Raw genomic sequence first — 16,422 nt, forward strand, 5'->3', positions numbered from 1 at the left:
GCCACAAGGTGGCGCCAACACTACTCTTCAGCTAAGGGCAGAACAGAACTGGAGACCAAACAGCTTTAATCAAACGATGATTGGTTTTGATGCGGATACTATGGATCTTGCACTCAATCAAAACACACGGGGAAGATATGCTGAATAGTATCTATAACAAATATAACAACACAAGAGAGGCAATTACAGACGTGGGGAAAAATGTACACACAGAAAGGAGGAAATTATGAATTTACACATGAGGGATGCAGTAAATAAACTCTTTTTAAAAAAAAAAAAAAAAAGCTCAGCGATTACTGGGTATGATATTCACGCCTGAGGAGACAATCTTCAAACTAGAGCCGAACATTCAGTGGGCTGATTCCCTATGCACACGTTAAAAGTCCCCATGCTGTGCACTTAACATCATGACTTCGCTATTCAATATTCATGACTTCAGTATTACTAAAGCTAAGATACAATCAGCAGATACTCTGAGCAGCTTGCAACAAACATTTCCTCCAAGGCTTGATGTTCTTTCCTGACTATTAAAAATTCTATTGCCGTTACGCTGCATCATTTCTTCATTGGTGACACTTTACTTTAAGTCCCCTATTTAACATTTATAAGCCATATATTATCACATATTATTTATAACACACCACAATGTATTTGTGAGAAGATATATGAAAATTTTAAGTGTTTATTGATGTACAGATAGAGTAACATAAGAGTATCTGCCCGTGTGTTTTTTCCCTGAGGTCATGACCCCGTGGAGCCCTGACGTAATTCAGTCTAACAGCTGAAGTTACGCAACAGCCCGCCTGACAGAAGGCTTTTAGTAACCCAGTGTGAAGGGTAGCTTCAGTGATCCCAGACCTGCATGTGGGTACTCACCCTGATTAAAGTACAATAATAGTACTATATTTCAGTTATACAACAAATTGTGATTGTACATGTAAAACATATGTACTTTTAAGTAATAGTTTTAAGTAATATTTTCGGTACAGAACTTTTATTTGTCACAGAGTATTTTTAGTGCTACTTTTACTTCAGGATCCAAGTACTTCCTCTACCACAGCACCTCGTCCTCAAACACAAAGGAGTGACAGCAGCTGTTTCTATTTGCACTATTGGGAAATTTAATGTTGGGTAAACATTTCCACGGGCAGAAAGGCTGAAACATTTACTAAAAATAATCTGAATGTTTTTCATCATGTTGATTCGAAAATAAAACTCAACATGACATCAGTCATTAAGGCATGTGTGTACTAAGAAATGTGACTGAAATCAAGCATACGTTCAGAATTATAGCAGCCTACTTGCAAAGCAAATGCAGTTTGTAGCACCGAAAATGTGTCGACTGCACTTGTCTGACTCGTTACCCATGTGACCTCAAGGAGGCACGGCGTATCTACAGCCCCACAGACAGTCAGTGTGTAAATGGCTGTGATCCCTGTTGATTCTGATTTGCTAATCCCTGTTAAAGTTGTAATGGGGCAGCTGTGGAGAGGCCCCGCTGAATGAAGGATTAACTATGTGCTACCTGCTGAGAAGGGCTTTTTGGGATGGAGTGGTCAAAACAGTATTAAAACCAATTTCCTTGGGTCAGGGGTTACGTCCAAGACTTTCTGAATCACTGAGAGGAAGATTAGACTGCGTCCAGCTGAGTAAATCATGTAATCTGATAGTGTTGCTAAAATGAGGCTATGTCCTCCATTCAAGATCAGTCTGGGTAAAGTGTCCAAGGCACAGTGATTGTGTCTACAGTATTATTGCTAAGCTGTGTGCTCTTCAAGTCCACGGTGACCACTTTAATCTCACTGTGTAATATAACAGCTTCACACATTCACTTTATCTTAAGTTGGTTTATTTTTTTCTGGCATTTTACTCTTGATAAACTAAACGGTAAGAGCAAATGTGATTGAAATTCTACACTATACTGTAATATACACATACATTTGGACTGTCACTGACACCTTAATGCTTTTGGCTCCTTCGTTGTTATACTGAAAGTGAATGATTTGGTTTCAGGGCATTTCACATGATCCAAAAGTGAAAGAAAAAAATAGTATAATGGTTCAAAGCAGGACTGATATTTTTAAAAACCCGTTCTCATAGACTTCAATTATGTGGTCACACTTTCAATAAGAGTAATTACAGCTGCAGAGACTGACTACTCAAAGAGGATTTCTGTAATATTAAAAGCCTGCAGCTTTAAACAGAGAACTTCGCTGTGCTGTCATTTGTCTGTAACCTGGGTTACAGAGAATTTTTCAAGTCATTGCTAATAAGAATTTTAGACTTTATGTCAAACACCACCCTTAATTGAAGCACTTAGGTTTTAGGTCTTAGGTTTTTTTCTTTATCCTGAAAGAGACAGATAAGGTTCCTAGCAGGCAGCAGCTTTTTAACTGGTCAATGAAAATGGATGAAAACTTTTTAAAGCTGCCAAGTGGCCCTTTGACCTCATAGCCAGCATATTGCTGGGATGTCAATGTCAAGAGTCCAAACAGAGTAAAGGGACACTAATGTAGACACGTTCGATGTCAGAAACAGAACCTGCTTAATGTGGAGAGTTGTTCTGATATCGTTTAAACATTTGCCACAACTGTCCCATGTTTGGACACATAGCATGAGGACAAAGACTGCGACTGAATATTTTGGAAAGGCTGGTACATACCCTGGTTAAAGACACCCAAGAAGTACACCATGTCCTGTCCTGTCCTGCGCAGGCTACAACTGGCTACAATCACGTGCTCCTTTACAGCTGGTAAGATCAAATGTCAGGAGGATTTCAATTTATGTCACCCTTTAAATTACACATCAACACCAGCCCAAAACTATGAACTATGAATTTAATCCCATCTTATGCTTCTTTGCTGTCATAAATAGTGAGAATATGAAATTGTGTTTTGACACAATTAAACTGACAGAGGTTGAGAGTTCACTTGACCATGGTAGTAAATAAGTGGAACAGGTGCGTCATACTGGTCAAACAGCTCAAGGTTAAAGTTCTCAGTCACACCAGATAGAGTCAGATGAGGCCTGGCAGGAGATAAAAGTATATTTAGAAGGTTGGAATAATCCACCTCACTACAGGTAATCCTGGTTGATTCTTTAGAAGACCATTGTGCAAATATTCTGCTGAAATATCAATATATGTAACCCAGACTAATGAGGCCCCTGACTTCCTGCATATCACTTTTCTGCCAGCATGTCTTGGCTGAAATGCTGTCAGCAGGTCAACTTTCTCAGCTGATTTTGGCTCGCACCCAAATACAACCTGTGGCTCTAAGCTGACATTTCACACAGGAGGCTGCCAAATGGTGTCCTGTAGCAAGACGACTGAGGACACGCGCTGCCAGGACACTCAAGTCACACTCCGACTGTAATGGTACCCTTCATATGTGGCATGCCATTTCAAAACCAGGCGAGAGATTCACTCAGTAGGTTGCCTTTATTTTCATTTTTCCGCAAGGTTCCTGTGTTCAGGGAATGACATTCTGGTGAGGGGCAAAACAAAAGAAAAAGCATGGGCCAAGAGAAGAGTGTATAACAGATTCCCCCGGTACAACTAGTAGAAAATACTAGTTGGTCCCTATAAATATAGCATTGCATTTAAGTCCTTCCAAATGTACAAGATATGTTACAGTTAAACTTCACAACATGAACAGTGGACATACAAAAACACCTTAGATGACTTTCTTAAGCTCATCATATAAGACAAGCACAAAGGCGCCACCCATTCCTCTGAGCACATTAGACCACGCTCCCTTGAAGAAGGCCCTGCTGCCCTCATCACGCGCAATCTTCCTCCAGCAGTCAAGGGTGCCGCTGTACATGATGTCAGCTGAGGGGGGGGAATTGCAAACACGTCACCCCTTTCAGTTCACAGTTTCAAAATCAGAAAGTTACACTTTTATTATATTGTGTTAATTACCTCCTTTGCGTCCAGACTGCATCATCATACGACGACGGACGGTGTCGAAGGGGTAGGATGTAAGACCAGCGACAGCAGTCACACTCTGAGCAATCATCCAGCTGACAATAATGTGTGTGTTCTTGGGGTCTGGAAGCATGCCTGTAAGAGAAATGTCAGTCAGGAAGATGAACTAAAGTCACAAGGAGGCAAGGACGTGCACTGAGAACAAAGACCAAGATCAAGCTTTGCAATGTTTGCTAATGAAAACTTACCCTTTGCTGTGTCGTAGATGCCAAAGTAAGCAGCTCTGTAGATGATAATGCCTTGTACTGAAACATTGAAGCCCTGGTACAGACCCTTGATGCCATCAGACCTGAAGATCTTCGCCAAGCAGTCGCCCAGGCCTTTGAACTCACGCTCAGCTCCGGCTTTGCCGACATCAGCAGCCAGACGTGTTCTGGCGAAGTCGAGGGGGTAGACGAAGCACAGAGACGTGGCTCCGGCAGCGCCACCAGATGCCAGGTTACCTGCGAAGTATCTCCAGAATTGTGTGCGCTTGTCCACGCCGTCGAGGAAAATCTTCTTGTACTTGTCCTTGAAAGCAAAGTTGAGGGCCTGAGTGGGGAAGTATCGGATGACATTGGCCAGATTCCCTCTCCAAAACGAGAGGAAGCCCTGCTCTTTGGGGATACGGACGACACAGTCGACGATGCCCTTGTACTGCTTGTCAGCTGCAATCTGTTTGCTGGCATGTTGTACCTGTAATCAAACCAGAGACAATGCAGTGCATTAGAGTCAGTAATATGAAGAAGGCTGGATGAACCTTATTTCTTCACTCTGCCAAACATGAGTGTGAGTGAGCATCTACCTTTCACCTGTTAACCTTCTAACTTGTATAACTGGCAAAGACACAAACTCCCATGATGCTCATGTGTCTGTCCGACAGACATATTTGCATCCATGTGCCAGCAGCGTACAACTCTAGGCGGCATCCATTCAACAATTCACAGCCCCGCCTCCTCCTGCTGCTGCTGCTGCTGCTGCTGTTGAGCCCAGGCCCACTGCAGCAGAGGAGAACCATGGCGCAAACCTTCCTGTGACCTTGGCTGTTTGTTGTAAAGCCAAACTAAATACCTTTCATGGAAGCAGAGCACTCTTGAGCACCACAGACACAGTATGTGGCTGTGTCTGCCTCTTATTTAGACGCTGTATTTTCACTTGGGAGGACTGCAGCCTGCTGGCCGGCTTATTACATAACAGGTCTGATACGCCTCAGTCATGCTCATTCCTCATCTGTGTCTGCACCAGTCTGTGATTTACTATTTTTAGACGCCAGCTTCAACTCTTATCAATGCGACAACCTTATATTTGATCCTTTGCCACAACACCTCGTTGCAGCTTGTTAAATTCCCCCAGCAAGCCTTAGAAATTACCAGAACAAGAAACTTCTGCTGCTAATTAACATCACCAGTTTCGAGTTGCAGGCACGAGCATTTAATTAAAAGCTACAGCTAACTGAAGTATCGCTGGATGTCATGCGCTTGCAAAGGAAGAAATCATGTCATATGTTAACACTTACCTGGAGGAGAAGCTTGACTCTCTCGATGGGGGCTACAGCTGTTTTGGAGATGGCAGCGGCAATACCACCAGCCAAGAAGTCCTTGGCGAAGGAAATAGCTTGTTCACTCATCTTCAGATGTTGTCAGCCGCCGTCCAGTTACTTGGTCGGTGGGGTTTGCCGGTAGAGCTGAAATGGCCGAACCCAATCTAGAAGTGAGGGGATTTAAGAAGACTGAACGCGAGAAAAAACGTGAACTTCGACTCTCGTTTCTGATTGGTCGGATGATGGGGACAGTGGGCGGGGCTGGTGAATGTCCTTCAATTCAGATTTGGTGCTCTCTCCCTCAGTTCAGTCAAAGCAGGACCAACCTTTATCAGTGCAAACAGAAGGAAAGTTTCTTACTCAAAGTTGTTTAGATGATCTGATTGAATCAAAGCTCTGCAGGACTCAGGGGATGATGTTGTGATGTTAAATTAAGTTTTGGGATTTATTGGCTCAAGGTCGTGTCACAGGTCAGTTTGAAGCAGCTGAGGCCTAAAGGCTATGGTGGGTAAAGGTCATCCCATCTGTTAATGTCCTTTGGCTGTCACTCAGGTTCCCACAGTATGGAGCAGGAGGCGGACATGATTCAATCAGCTGACTCAAAGGTCCAGCCTTTGAAAATTTGGGTTTAATTATCTGCACTCCACATGCTCCTTTAATTTTAAGAGACATAGTGTTCACTTAAGTAAATGACAAAAAATAATGAACAATAACTTGTCATGTTGAACCTTGACAGAGGAAAATTAGTCTAACCATTGAGGAACTAGTTTTATCTGTCTGCAGGGTAAGAATAACTTATATAAATATATATAATATATAAGAAATATTATCAATCCTTTCATAAATGAACAAAAGGACACCTTAAGAATGAAAAATGTATCAGTGAAAAGAAAAATTTTAATGTTTTAAGTACATTTTCACATTTCTATCACAATCCATGTTAGCACTTGTACATTATTGTCCATAAGATACTCGCACTTATCAAAACTTTACATTATTGTACATTAAAAATATAATCTCTCACCCAAGCAGTCTATTATACAACAATAGCATCTAGTCATAACACTCAAATCTTAATTTACAGAGTAAAAGAGTATTTGTAACCTAAGTGAATAAACTATGGCACTATTTGATGTTAATGGGATAATAACTGAAATAAGCCCCAGAATAAATAGTTAACTCACAAGGCACATACTATTTGTTTAAAAACGGTCATGAAAATACATAATGGTTGGGTGAACACTTCCCAGATCAATAATACTGTCAGATAAAATAACTATGTTTTGAAAGAGGTAGACCGTTGCTGACGGGGCATACAGTAATGTGAATGTATGTTATTTGCATTTAGGAAGACATTAAACCTGAAACAAAATGTTATGTAATCATTATAGACCCAAGCCTCTGAAGTATTTCAGTCCAGCAAATAACTAATTTTGATGGTCGAGTGTGGTCAGCAGTCAATATTCTTCACAAGACATCTTCTCATGTCAAGTTTCACCAGCGGTTTCCTATGGACGACTCCCCTGACCCAAAGTTCCTGTTTTTCAAGTAGCGCTTCACCTCTTCCAGCTCGTACGGCCCGAGGCTCTGGTCGACCCCCGGTGCGAGCTTGTAGCTCAGAGGTGAAATGATGTACCCATTGCGGTAAAGGCAAACTTGCTTGCACATTTCAAAGCAGGTATAGAGAAGGCCAAAGCAGGGAACAATCTGTGAAGAAATGATAAGAAGTTGTGAGATAGAGATCAGTGACCTCAAACGTGGTTAAAAGTCCTCACTTTGGAGAAGGAGGTGGTCTGGTTTGTGCATTAATAAAACTGGGCTTAATGTTTATACAAGCTTTGCTCCGACGAGACTTTATAGTAGTAAAACAATGTACCGCTATCATGACTTTGCTGCTGAAATAGGAGAGTGGAGCATGCCGTTCAAAAGACAGACTTTGCTCCCCTCACTCGTGACATTTCTGCTATGACTTACACACTGAACTTTGCTTTCCATGCCCGGAACCGTCCTCACTCCCCTTTTTGCATAGGTTACAATCCTTTCTCCGTCATAAAGACGCTCATGTTACTAAGCACATGCAGTTATTTTAGTTCCTGTTAGTTAGTATGTGCCACAGGAGAGAGTAGACCAGTACTCTGCTATATGAATAACAGAGGGCCTGAGATAATGAAAAATTATTACAAGTATATGAATGAAACTGTACCTTTATTGTGTTGGCAGTAAGGCCATTCCACAGTGAGAGGACGCCTTTGTTTCTAATAACCTGTATGAAACAGTCAATCATCCCACTGAAATGGACGTCAACGCCACCAAAATGAGGAAGACGGGCACTCTGCGCCTGAGGGAAGAACGAAAGTGAAGATAAAAAGCGATAAATCAGCAAAGTGTCACGATGTGTCTACAGAGTAATAACCAGAAATGTCAAGTAAAGCATGACTTGAAAGCAGTGAAGTAAAAGAAAAGTGACCCTCCTGTCTCTGTTGACTGTAAGATCTCTGATCAGACCTGTCACTTGGTGTGTGCCTGTCATTCTGTTGGGACTGAGTTTTTAGTAGCAACTGACGAGAATGAGTATGATAAACCAGTGTGTAAAAACAAGAAAATGATAAAATGAAAAAATAATTAAAATTTCAGTGAAAAATTGAGTTAAGACATGCAAAAGAGAAAGAGATATATAGTTATGTTAATATATTAAAGTACACCGAAGTTCACTGGGTTCTTCCTATGTGCAACAGTCACACTGTGTCCCTGTGCTCTTCTGTTAACCACAGCGACAGCTCTACAGGCTGACTGTCATGTGACAGAGGAATCCATCTTTAGAAGTTTCAAGGTTCCCAAAGGGAACATGCTGCCATGGTGGTATTAGACTGTTCAAACAGCTTCATTTGTAGAGGAAACATCCAGCAAGCTGGTGAGTTAAACAATACTCAGCTTAAATCATCACCCTAAGCTTCAGCAAACATCCTCAGCTATTTTCATCATTTATTCTCTGAGTGACTTTCAATGTTTAACTCTAAGCTTTTAAAGACACAGACAAGAGCTGAATCCCTAAATTAAATAATTGTGCAACATTATTCTCTTTTGTAAGGTAAGATGCTGGTGATGGTTTGATGAACTGGACACACACAACTCTCAGCTTTGCCTGCTGTCTGATAGTTACCGTCTATCTTTAGAGAACTTATCTATAGCTTCTGCAGACCCAGGACACATTCACATTCCCAGCTGCTGTTGAACCTTGTGGTAGCTAATAATAGGCTGATAAAACCGGATGTAGTATTCTGTCCTTTACGCCGCCATTGTTCCCATGTGTCCTTTCAACAGAAACCAGCAGAAGGCATCTCAGACGATATAATGGGAGCATAGTGCAGAAGAGCATGCTTTCATATGGCCACATTCAGAAAATGTTCCATAAAGTGACTTATTTTTTAAGGGAAAGTTTAAAAACCTACAACTTATGCTATTCTGATTAAAGAATTACAACTGTGCATGTTCAGAAACATTGAGTGACCAAGTAATGCCAACATGCATTTAAAGAGAACTCTACTGCCCCCTCATGGACTAATGGCAGTAATACAGCCAATGCACAGGGCCTTCTACACTACAAAGTGTTTTATTTTATTTTTATTTTTATTATTATTATTATTTTCCTTTTCTTTAGAATTTTCCTTTTGTGTAACTCTATGACATTTTGAGGTCATATGTATTAATCAATTTCTCTACATGTTTTTTCCTAATTACAGACATTCTTGTATTTTTTTGTTCTTCGCCATTTTCATTTCACAGGTTTTTTTCAGTTCACCTAAAAACCGTAAACTACATGCAGAAAAAGTTTTCCAGGAACTTACCTGCATCTTCCTTTTCACTGTTTCAAAAGGGTACGAGAGGGTTTGAGACACTCCTGCTGCAAGACAGCCATTAATAAAGTTCTGGAGGGGAGAGAAGCGAAAAGGAGGCTCCTGCCAAATCTTGTCCAAGTTCATGTAGACTGCATAGCATCCAATAGAAAATGGAAATGCACCTGCAGACAAATAAAATGTACTGTAAATTAATGTATCATTAATGAAATGTTTACAGCAAATGAGGGGAAGACTAAGGATGAACAGAGATGCCTTTAACAAGGGGTGGATATTAAACATTTTGGTCACTAGATCACCAGAATAACATGACAGCTAGATGTACTACAGCAAGTCAAAGTAACACACCTAACACAGTGAGGGAAAAGCCCCTGTAGAGAGCTAGAAGCCCTTCATTCCTGTAGATCTGGGAGAGAGTGTGAGCTATGCTGATGTACGTGGGCTGTCTGTAGTTCTGAGCGATGAGCCTGGTCTCCACCACCTCCAGTGGGTATGTGGCCAGGGCAGCAGCAACGCCAGCCAGTCCACCAGCAAATATGGCCCTCCACTGAGAGATGAATCCCAGTTCATCCATGTGAAGGTGGACTATCCTGCACACAGAGGAGGACAAAATTAATAACACATAGAAGGAGGGAATGCACTAATCAGACAGTAAATGTTTCTCTCATTTGTCTTAGTAGGTGATGGGATTATTTGTTAGATATTGGCCTTCACGTGTAAATACTAATTTTATGTTTTGTTTCATTCATCAGTGTGTATTCTTCTCTGGTCTACAATCCCACTGGGTATCCCTCTCTGTATATTTATCGTTTGGTTTAATGTAAGGATCAATAAGTCCATTAACCAATTAGATGACTGACAGAAAATTGATCATGTTCATGATCATGATCATTTTAAAACTAAAAAATTGTTAGTTGCAGCACTAGTTCAGTGTTTGTAAAAAGAACCTTGTTTATTAATCTTACTTGCATCACGTTTTCAGAAAAGACAAAAAACATGTTCCTTTGTTTCACCTCCACTATTACTATCGTGTTTTTTAAATCCATAAAACAGCACATGACTAACTCTGATCATGTGTGTGACAAAGGCATGGAGAAGAGGGTTTTCTTTCCTGGAACACGGTGTTCCGTATAAGACAGTGGTTTGCCCAGCCGGGGTAGAGTGGTGTTTACATGCACACGTGCCCTGTAGCGTGAGAGGGTACCTACAGCCGGTGGCACCCTCAGCCCACAGACAGTAGATACTGTATTTATGACACTATGCTGGATTACTGCTGCCATGTGTATTTAACACTCATGCTATCGGTTTGTTTTGCCCTGTAGTAACCGGCAGTAACCCCAGAGGAGTGGAGCGCCTATGTGCCCTGAAACTTGCCTCGCAGGATGATGAATCAAACTTTCCTCTTCCCCAGGACTGTCAAGCTCGAGCATTCAACCGCAAGCGTAATAAATGTATAACCTTCTCCAGTTAGCTGCAGCCCTACTAAAAGCAGTTACCGATTACTAACTAATCGTTTCAGCAATAGTTTACATAATGCTGAGACTGCTGGTGGTAAACTCTACGAAAACAGATTACCTGTGAGACAAAGCTCAGGGCAAAGAAAACTCTTTCCCTTTAAAAAAATCGACTGAGCAAATCCAGCCCTCTGATTGGCTGAAAATATAAGGTGCGTCTCGTGCGGCAAAACGGGGAAGTACATGTTTAGCAACACGGATGCAAATAAACAAAGTATAAAAACGAACCCTGTTTATTATTGTATCGAGTGAAACAATGAATAGTTACCGTGAAGATGTTTTTCTTGTACTGAATGTGATATGTGTGTTATCTACTCTTTTACACCACACAAACTTGCCGAGTCAACGTCAGCTGACCAAGCCTGCTAACAAGCTAATTTAACATAAACACTAACCACACGAGAGGTTATTAAGTAGATACAACGTGACACGAAGCATTATGGACCAACTTTAGATTCATCTTGACTCACTTCTTGTAGGTTGTGAGATGAACTGCGTTGTAGGGAAACAACCGGAGACAAGAGGCGAGATTTCCTTTCCAAAATCCTCGAAGTCCCTCATTCTGGTAGATGAGAATGAAACTTTGACAAAACCCCCTCTTAGAATGAAAAGTGCCCACCTGGCTTTTAATTTTTACCACCTCCAGAGGCGACGTGACGGTTTTACTGAAAAACCCGGCAAAACCGACGCACATAAAGCTTTGAGAACCTGTCAGCCTGTTGTCCTTTTTAACTGAACCCATCACTGTTCGGCCTGACTCTGAGCTGTCGGGTTCCTGCGATTATTTCCGTTCTCTCCGATGGACAGGGAAGAGTTTGTTTGTACAGGTTAGACATCTAAATATAGAGAGTGAGGAGGTATCCGTCTCCTGTCCTCACCAGCGGTGTTATGTGGCAAATTCACGTCACATGAGCCGGTGCAGGATGTGAGCTGAGGGGACGTCCCAGTAACACTAGAGGACGCTCTTTGAGAAACTCAGAGAAGCCTTCAAATCCATTATTACGCACAGTTCTGTCCAGTGCGCTTTGTCCTTTGCCCAGATGTGTCTTCATACTTACTACAACAGTGATGGAAGAAATGTGCACTTCAGCAAAAGTAGCAATACAACAATATACTACTAATATTTCCTTACAAGTAAAAAGTCCTGCATAGTGCATACATATATCGTACTATAACTCCCTCGCCTCTGTAATGATATAGCCTATTAAATTATTGGTTACTTTATGTGTGCATTTATTCAATATTATTATTATTATTATTAACCTGTGACAAATCTAACACCCACAACATGGAGTAGTTAGACCAGCAACATCACAAAAATATAATTTAAACGTCACAAGTGCAGGAGGAACTGGAGGAAGTGAAACTTGTCGTCAGTGCAGTCACTCATATGTGCTTTTTCAGTAAAGAGTTAACACCTGGTGAACCTGGTGAAGTAGTTGAATTAAATGCCTCGTAATCAGCTGACCCCCCTTAACTTCAGGTCACACCTGGAAACCTCATTTATTTCAGGAATGAGAGGGGTTTCATTGTCTCCATAGGTGGCGCCATAGTCCAACTTTTTTTGGGTTCATTTTGTGGCAATTGTGGTGAAATAAGTAGTAAGCAGTAAAAAGTACCATACACAAGAATATCCCACTAGTATAGAAGTAAGATTGCTTGGTTGTACATTTACTTATTTTTATGCATAACGAAAGGTCTAATGTTTTTTTTTCTGTTCATTTTTTTTAAAAAGTTGTACTTTGTCTAAACAGGATGGTTTCTTAAAAGTAAAATCTGTTTCCATGAGACTCATGGATAAAATAACTTAAGATTTTACACAATGACAGTGTATCATGCACATCATGCAGTTGTTTCAATATGGTCAGTATAGTTGACATGCACTTATTTCAGTTATTTTTAATTATTTTCATTGTCCTTATATGTGGTGAAACTGTGAAATTGTCAACACATTCCTCCATCCGTCAGCTAGGTAATTTTTCTTTAATTCCACCAAGAGGATAAATCAGGTCTGATTAACTGTATAACTGTATTTATCAGCAGGGCTCTGTTGTCACTGCCTTGTTTCAGCACCATGTTTGTTTTCTCCTTGTCTTGGCCTACCAGGAGAGCCCCCCTCCCCTGCCGGGCTGACAACCTCAGATGCATGCGAGGAGCCCACCTTCTGTCTGCGGCTGGACCACTTGGCTCCTCCACAAAGGCTTTCTGGAATAACAGAGCCAACCAGAGGAAATGACAGCCTGATCACAAGAAGTTCCCCTCACTCCCCCTCTAGCTGCCTACTGGGGGTGGAAAAGGGTGTGCCTGTGTGTGTGAATGGGATACAGGCTTTCACCTCTGAAAACCCAACATCTAATTTTGATGTAGTGGAGGTAATTGCAGAGATGGTGAAACAAGTCCAGAGCTGAGTATTAGCTCGGTGAAATGCATAGACACTGAAGTTTCAAATTAACTATTCAGCAAATCAAGCTGCTGGTTTGAAGTTCAGAGATATTTGAATATAGCAAATTAATTCAATTCTGAGAGCCAGGATGATCAGGCTGGTAAGAGGAGCTGGAGCAATTTACTTCAAACAGAAGAATGTTACAGTAGAAACACATTTTCTCCCAAGAATGATAAAAGAGCCCACTTTGAACATTCTTTGATCTCTCTGTCATATGTGTGTAGTTTGTAAGACATGAGATAATGAGATGGGCTTCTTTAAAGATAAGTGGTGTGACATGGACTCATGCTGCATCTTATCAATTAATGCTTCAGCAATCAAGCAGGACACCTCCAAGAATCTGTTGCCACTCTGTCTCCTTGTTGTCCTTCCTCTGGCCCTCACATCATTGCAGCTATAGAATACAGATAGAGCACTGCCTTCTTCCTGTATGTATATCCCCCTGCTGAATGAGCATTTCCTCCATGAAGCAAAGCGGTGCGGGAGCAGCCTGTATGCCTTTGTGTCTCAGGGACTGTCACGTAGCAGTAGGTGTAGGCTGGCTGAGGCATTGTCATTCTCTGGATGTCATGCGCAAGTCAACCCTTGATCTCCCACTTTGAAGTGCATTGCTGCAGGACCCCAGAGAGCAGTCTGTGTCTCTGGTGTGAGCTCACAGTGGTCAACAGAGGGCGCTCGATTACCAGAGGGGCTGCATGGAGGCTTGGGTTGCTGCCTCACAGACTGGTGCCAGGCTTACAGACTGCTGCAATAAAATTCTCACCTCATTATCTGAGACAGTCACATCACAGGCTTGTGTTGGCAGGGGAGGGGAAAGGGAAGAAAGGGATGGGGTGGGGGAAGGGGAACAGGCCTGGGTGGGTGACACCAGAGTCTGTCTGTATGTGAGTGTGTCTTTTTTTTTTTCAAGGGTCAGAGGTGTATTGGTGAGAAAAATCAGGCATATGTACAATTCACTGTGGCACTATTTTGACACCTATACCTCAGGCCAGACTGCCGCACTCTCCAGCTCACTTAACTGGAATGGGAGACTTGTTATGCGTAGGAGCCTAATTTTGGATTAATGGTTTCCATGATGTGTTAAACTGTGAAAGGTTGTCAGGGTTTGTTAGGAATAGTAAATGCAATTTTGCACCTCATTACTGGCAACAGTCTTTATTACAGACACTGAAACCACTGTTATCTCAACCCTGCAGACTGGTAAATGTGCTAAAATGTATTGCATAGATTGTAAAACCAGCAATAAATGTGTAGCCTTAAGGAATGAATCCATGTAATAATTGTAAAAGTACTGATCCACAAATTATTAGGCACGGTGAGATTAATATTGTCCAATTCGTGGTACATTTTCAGTGGGCTTTTGCATCTGTGGTTGCTTTTTAAAAACAGCTTTGAGCATTTCCAAGAAAAACACACAAATCTATTTAGACAGTTTATTTCAGAATCTGTGCAAATATATCTTGTTGTTGTTGTTGTTGTTTTTTGTGATTTCTGTTGTCCTTGTAAAAACCTAACAAGGAATGATGCATTACCTATTTAGTGAGGATGTAGATGACCAGGAGGCCCATTGTCTGTGAGGATGCAGAGGAGAACCTCTGGCAGCTGGTGTCCCCTTATCTTCCCATGTACAGCCAATAAATCAATATCAAATCTAAGGAAAAGGAAGCCAGATGGCCTTCCCACAATCTACTAGGCTGGGGTGCTCTCAGAGCCTCCTTGGCTACTGTACCGCCAGTGCATGCAGCAGTCCTTTGAAGACATACACATTCAACAAGCAGCTCAATGAATGACTAAAGGGAACAAATAAGCTGTTACGACTCTGCTCAAATCAGTGTTTGTGTTTCCATCCACATCAAAGGCCCTAGTCTGTTTGATATGCAGCCCCCACACCTTGATCCAAGCCATGTACAGGTAGAGGGGAGGAGCAGTCCATTGAGAAGGGAGAGGGTCATGTGGTTGCTTCTCTCAGCCCTGGCTCGAGGGTAGTTGACCCAGACGAAGGGTCTGGTGGTGTCTCTTGTTCCCCAGGGAGCTATTGCTCCTTACACCCATCACTAGACACATTATTTATTGGGGCAGCTATTGATTACATGCTTTTAAGGAATATTCACAGAAATTTGGAGTAGTAATTACAAAATAGGGTACACATTGGATTTAAAGATTAAAATCATCCTGATATTAACTGAAGTGAATGCAGCAGGAAGACAGGGTTGTGCAGTAACTGACGGCTGGCTTGGAGTTAGGTCAGTGAGGTCAGTTACCTAAATACATCCCGCCAGACTCATCTTGATTTCTGTGTAGGTCAGGGGTCAGGTTAAACAGTAGTTTGACTGAATGGCTGTTCACAGGCCAGTGTGAAATGCCAGCTCTATTGCAATGTGGGAGTGGGAAGGAGGGGGTTTCTCTGGCCTTTGTGTGGCCCACAGTCTTAGAGCACGGAGCCATTGTTGGAGGCTGACCAGCCAGCCCCTCAGACTCTCCTTTGCCCTGCTTTGTCTCGAGCAGCGTGACCATTTCCTTCATCCAGGTCAGGGCAGGGTCGTGACTTTGGACACCAGTCCTCCCTGTCTGTCTGCCTGGCCAGCATAAAAGTATGTACCACAGAGACAGATGCACTGTTGTCACTTGTCAGTGTTAGCAAAATGTAACTGTGTTGAAAAATGTCTCAGCCTTTTTGAACTCAGAGAGTGATCAGGTGTAATCCTGAATCAAATTCATAGCATGAAATCAAAACCTACACTAACATACCTATCATTAAATAAAATAAAGTATTGAGTATTATGTAATATTGCAGCTGAGTCAGTGAGACTGACATGGCTCAGCTCCATGTGTAGACATTTAAATTGATCTACAATGCACAAGTCAAGAACACATTTATGATCAATATAATTTGCACGGTGAGAGATATGTCACTTGCACCTTTTGCGAGTGTGTAAAACACACTACCACATGAACAGAGCTGAGATAACTTTACTGCCCTGAAGTGTCCAAGTTATGCAACTGTTGAGGTTTAGAAGAGTGGACAGCACCCTCAGGACCCTCTGTCCTGAGGCTGGACCTGCCTTATCATGGCCTGGCCATCATAGTGATAAGAAGAGGAAAGG

The 16,422-nt window shown here is 41.9% G+C and overlaps 2 protein-coding genes across 2 annotated transcripts; both read right to left on the reverse strand.

Moving 5' to 3' along the window:
• Window positions 1-3,420: 3,420 nt before the first annotated feature.
• Window positions 3,421-5,678, reverse strand: slc25a5 (solute carrier family 25 member 5). Its single transcript, XM_041048374.1, has 4 exons — window positions 5,484-5,678; window positions 4,177-4,663; window positions 3,923-4,063; window positions 3,421-3,832 (listed from the first exon to the last, which is right to left on the reverse strand). Exons 1-4 carry the CDS (start codon window positions 5,592-5,594, stop codon window positions 3,675-3,677), a joined length of 897 nt encoding a protein of 298 aa, XP_040904308.1. The 5' UTR covers window positions 5,595-5,678; the 3' UTR covers window positions 3,421-3,674.
• A 706-nt stretch (window positions 5,679-6,384) lies between these two features.
• slc25a43 (solute carrier family 25 member 43) lies at window positions 6,385-11,780 on the reverse strand. The gene is made up of 5 exons (XM_041049006.1): window positions 11,346-11,780; window positions 9,710-9,951; window positions 9,353-9,525; window positions 7,711-7,845; window positions 6,385-7,214 (listed from the first exon to the last, which is right to left on the reverse strand). Exons 1-5 carry the CDS (start codon window positions 11,615-11,617, stop codon window positions 7,002-7,004), a joined length of 1,035 nt encoding a protein of 344 aa, XP_040904940.1. The 5' UTR covers window positions 11,618-11,780; the 3' UTR covers window positions 6,385-7,001.
• Window positions 11,781-16,422: the final 4,642 nt, after the last annotated feature.

Source organism: Toxotes jaculatrix, chromosome 10 (assembly GCF_017976425.1).
Source record: "Toxotes jaculatrix isolate fToxJac2 chromosome 10, fToxJac2.pri, whole genome shotgun sequence".
Lineage (NCBI taxonomy): Eukaryota > Metazoa > Chordata > Actinopteri > Toxotidae > Toxotes > Toxotes jaculatrix.

Bases quoted from the DNA above. Each gene is read 5' to 3' on its own strand.
- slc25a5 (XM_041048374.1), bottom strand. From the start codon at position 5,594: ATGAGTGAACAAGCTATTTCCTTCGCCAAGGACTTCTTGGCTGGTGGT. The intron at 4,664-5,483 runs GTAAGTGTTAAC...GTTTGATTACAG, and splicing joins GAGTCAAGCTTCTCCTCCAG to GTACAACATGCCAGCAAACA. The intron at 4,064-4,176 runs GTAAGTTTTCAT...TTTCTCTTACAG, and splicing joins CATCTACGACACAGCAAAGG to GCATGCTTCCAGACCCCAAG.
- slc25a43 (XM_041049006.1), bottom strand. From the start codon at position 11,617: ATGGGTTCAGTTAAAAAGGACAACAGGCTGACAGGTTCTCAAAGCTTT. The intron at 9,952-11,345 runs GTGAGTCAAGAT...CTCTGTGTGCAG, and splicing joins CATCTCACAACCTACAAGAA to GATAGTCCACCTTCACATGG. The intron at 9,526-9,709 runs GTGTGTTACTTT...ATTTGTCTGCAG, and splicing joins CTTTTCCCTCACTGTGTTAG to GTGCATTTCCATTTTCTATT.